Raw genomic sequence first — 3,379 nt, 5'->3', positions numbered from 1 at the left:
ATTGTTGATCTGATATTTCTGGGGTGGAACAAATGACTATTGTTGTACGTTTTGTCGATTTAGGTTCCTGTTCACATAGTGTTAAAATTGCAGAAAAGTTTCTTGGATTTGTGCCTGTACTGGAACCACTGGCTTGGGACTTACAGCAGTTATTTTGCAAAAACTGAATGAACTGGGAATACGTTTGAAAGATATGAGGGGACAAGGGTATATAATGGGAAACATGAAATGGAAGAACTTGGGAGTTAAAAACAGAATTTTGAAAATTAATCCTAGATCAGTTTTTGTCCCATATTCTAGCCATTCACTCAACTTAGTTGTGAACGATGCTGCTAAAACCTTACAGTTTGCAGTTTCTTTCTTGTCCCTAGTGACAAAAATTTACGACACTTTTGCCCGAAACTAGATGGGAAAGTAGAATTGGTGCAATTACTTCCATCAGATACCAAATTGAAGAAATCTACGATGCTCTTGTAGAAATTACTGTCAAATAAAAACAACGATAAAATGGTTGCTCATCGTCATGAGGCAAGCTGATTGGCAAATCAAAGCCGTGATTTTACTTTTTTTTTGGTTTGTTGTAATATGGCATGACATTTTACTTCACATCAATGTAGGTAGTCAACAAATCACTGCAGAGGCAGAGTATTGGTATGGGGGTGTATCAAGCTGAGAGTTTATTAGAAAAAACCGAAATCCATTTTAAGTCTCTCAGAAAAGTGATTTAAAATTCCAGGGCTATTGAACAGGCGCAAAAGAAAGAAGGATATGACTGCTAGTGATTTATCAGATAGATGTTTTAGGCCATGTGATGCTTTAACTTTTGATGAGTCAAAAGATTTAAAATATGCTGATCTAAAACATGAACTCAAAGTACTTTCCACGATTGTGAAGCACAAGAGTACACCTGTAGAGACCCTGAAAATGATTAGAGAGTTTGATTTTGATTTCGCACTCAATCTTTGTTGCTTTGAAGATTTTATTAACCCTACCAGTGACAGTGGTCTCTGAAGGAAGAAGCTTTTCAAAGCTAAATCTAATAAAAAATTACTTAAGATCAACTCAGGAACTTTTGAGTGATCTAGCGACAATCTCTATTAAACACGAAATAGCTGAGTCACTGGATCTTGGAGAATTACCTATTATTAAAAGACTTTTCCCGTGCCAAGGCAAGACGAGTGCATTTAATTTAATTTAGCACAAAGCACATATGAATAAAATTACAATCTTGATTTAAGTTGTCGATTGCTGAAAGAAGGTGGTAAATCAAGGGGGGCGGCGATCGCCGAGCTTGCCCAGGGCGGTAAAATCCCTAGGGTCGGGCTTGCAGTACACAGTGGTGTATACAAATTAACGTGTGGTGACTGTCCAAAAACTTACATCGGCCAAAGTGGTAGAACCTTTAACAAACGTATCGCAGAACACAAAAGTGCTTTCAATAATATAAAAACAGATTCTACTTCACCTTCTAGATCCTAACCATTCTTTTAATGACCAATTTCAAATTCTCCATATTCAAAATAAAGGCTTTATCTTTATTAGATTCTGTGGAAATTAATACATTAATAAATACAGATATAATTCTGAATGACCAACTCGAGACAAATAGCTCTCTACTCCTTAAATTATTCAGTAGAAAGAAGACCATAAAGTGTAAATGTATAGGTACTAAAAATTCATGCATCACTTAAGAAAGGCACTATGCTGAAACAGCTGTCGTGACAATAAACTGTAATAAATTTTGTAGAACTGTGGAAAACAAAAGTATTCAAAGTTTTTTCTTGTTAGATAAAATGAACTTCCATCAAGTAACGGTCGAATTCAGCACTTGTTTAGAAGAACTTTTCTGACAACTAGTGACAAGACATATCGTTAAGAAAAAAGTATAATTATTGATATTCAAGACAGATACATAAATAATCAGTTTCAAAATCGATAAATATAGTGCTTTTCATCGTCAAAGAGATTCTTCTCATACATGCTTATTTGACACTTTATTATTATTTGACAACACGTGCTCATTTGACTTACCTGTGTCGAATATGGTTGACAGCTCAATCTGATCCCGTCTTGGCTCAGCTTTTCCCGCAACAACACTTTCAACTGCACTCTCGGTATCTTCACCAACTCGGCCTTCCCTTCCTCGTACTCGTCCAGATACTTAGCCACCTCCTGTCCACTTTCGGCCGAAGAACTAGCTCCAGGACTCGCGTTAATCCTCTGAGTTTCTTTCTCAGATCGTCCGGAAGATGTTCGGGAAGACCTAGCACTCACATTGTCACAAAAACACTCGTCGTGGACCGCGACACTTTCCTCCAGGGTGAAATACACGGATGCGGCACCTTCCTCGCGAAGAGTTCTTACTGATTGCAACAACCTGCTGCGGTGCACTTGATTGAACACTCCGATTGCGTCGAGGTCGGGATCGCCGACCTGTTTGCATATTTCCAAGTCGTCGTAGCCGTTGTCTATGAAACTTTCGGCGTATTGGCCGAGATGAAGAGACCTCAACCATTCAGCAACGATGTTGCCTGACATAGTCTTCGGCGTGTACATCCGTACTTGACGCGATACTGACGCGGTCTGATCTGCCGATTCAACGCGAGTTAACGGTGTGGTGTGCGTTTCTTGTGATGTTGAAAACGCCGGTATTTGGCCCTATCACGCGACGTTGCCGGATTTCGCGCGGATCGGAAAACAAACACCATCTCATACAGGATAAAAAATACTCTTCTGATTTAATAATTAATTTATACATGCTATATTATTAAGTACGCACAACCAAACTTATGTGGAATCATCAGATATTTCTTATTATTTCGTGCGAATTTAAAAAAGCGAACACACGAAGTCAAACAATATTTATTTTAAAGCAACTTAACAACAAATACATAACAATTAAATACAAATTAAAACTAGTTATTTTAAAGTCAATAGCATAAAAAATTTCAATGTAAAACGAATAATGTTTAAATTGCTTTTTTTTTTTTGAAGTTATACTTCTTTAGGCGCGATTGAGGGTGATTATTTATTAAAACCTTATTATATACTTGGGTTGGTTGGTGTCACGGACTCCGCAAATTTTGTAATCCATTTTAAAAATAGTTCTAGGCTACCTAGACACCTGAAATTTTCAGGATAGCTTAGAACTAGCTAACAATGCAATATTTTACTACTATTATACAGGGTGATTAATAATTAGTGGGATGAAGCTCCGTAGCTCCGTTATAGTAATGTATAGCGATAAAACTTAATAACAAAAATTGTAGCGAACTTTGAGCTTCACATTACAAAATTAGTAAAAGTGTTACAGGGTGTTCGATAACATAGTGGCAGACCAAACTTATGTTTTTTAAAATAGAACACCCTGTATTTTATT

General features: G+C 37.0%; 1 protein-coding gene across 1 annotated transcript; it reads right to left on the bottom strand.

The window, feature by feature from the left end:
* Window positions 1-1,926: 1,926 nt before the first annotated feature.
* On the bottom strand, window positions 1,927-2,595 carry LOC114329779 (sterile alpha motif domain-containing protein 5-like). Its single transcript, XM_050652215.1, has one exon. The coding sequence runs from the start codon at window positions 2,554-2,556 to the stop codon at window positions 1,927-1,929; it is 630 nt and encodes a 209-aa protein (XP_050508172.1). The 5' UTR covers window positions 2,557-2,595.
* Between the last annotated feature and the right edge of the window lie 784 nt (window positions 2,596-3,379).

Source organism: Diabrotica virgifera, chromosome 5, assembly GCF_917563875.1.
Source record: "Diabrotica virgifera virgifera chromosome 5, PGI_DIABVI_V3a".
In the NCBI taxonomy this organism is placed as follows: Eukaryota; Metazoa; Arthropoda; class Insecta; order Coleoptera; family Chrysomelidae; genus Diabrotica; species Diabrotica virgifera.
The sequence above is the reverse complement of the archived record's forward strand: the minus strand, read 5'-3'. Positions and strand labels throughout refer to the sequence as shown.

Excerpts from the sequence above, each read along its gene's own strand:
- LOC114329779 (XM_050652215.1), bottom strand. The coding sequence starts at position 2,556 with ATGTACACGCCGAAGACTATGTCAGGCAACATCGTTGCTGAATGGTTG.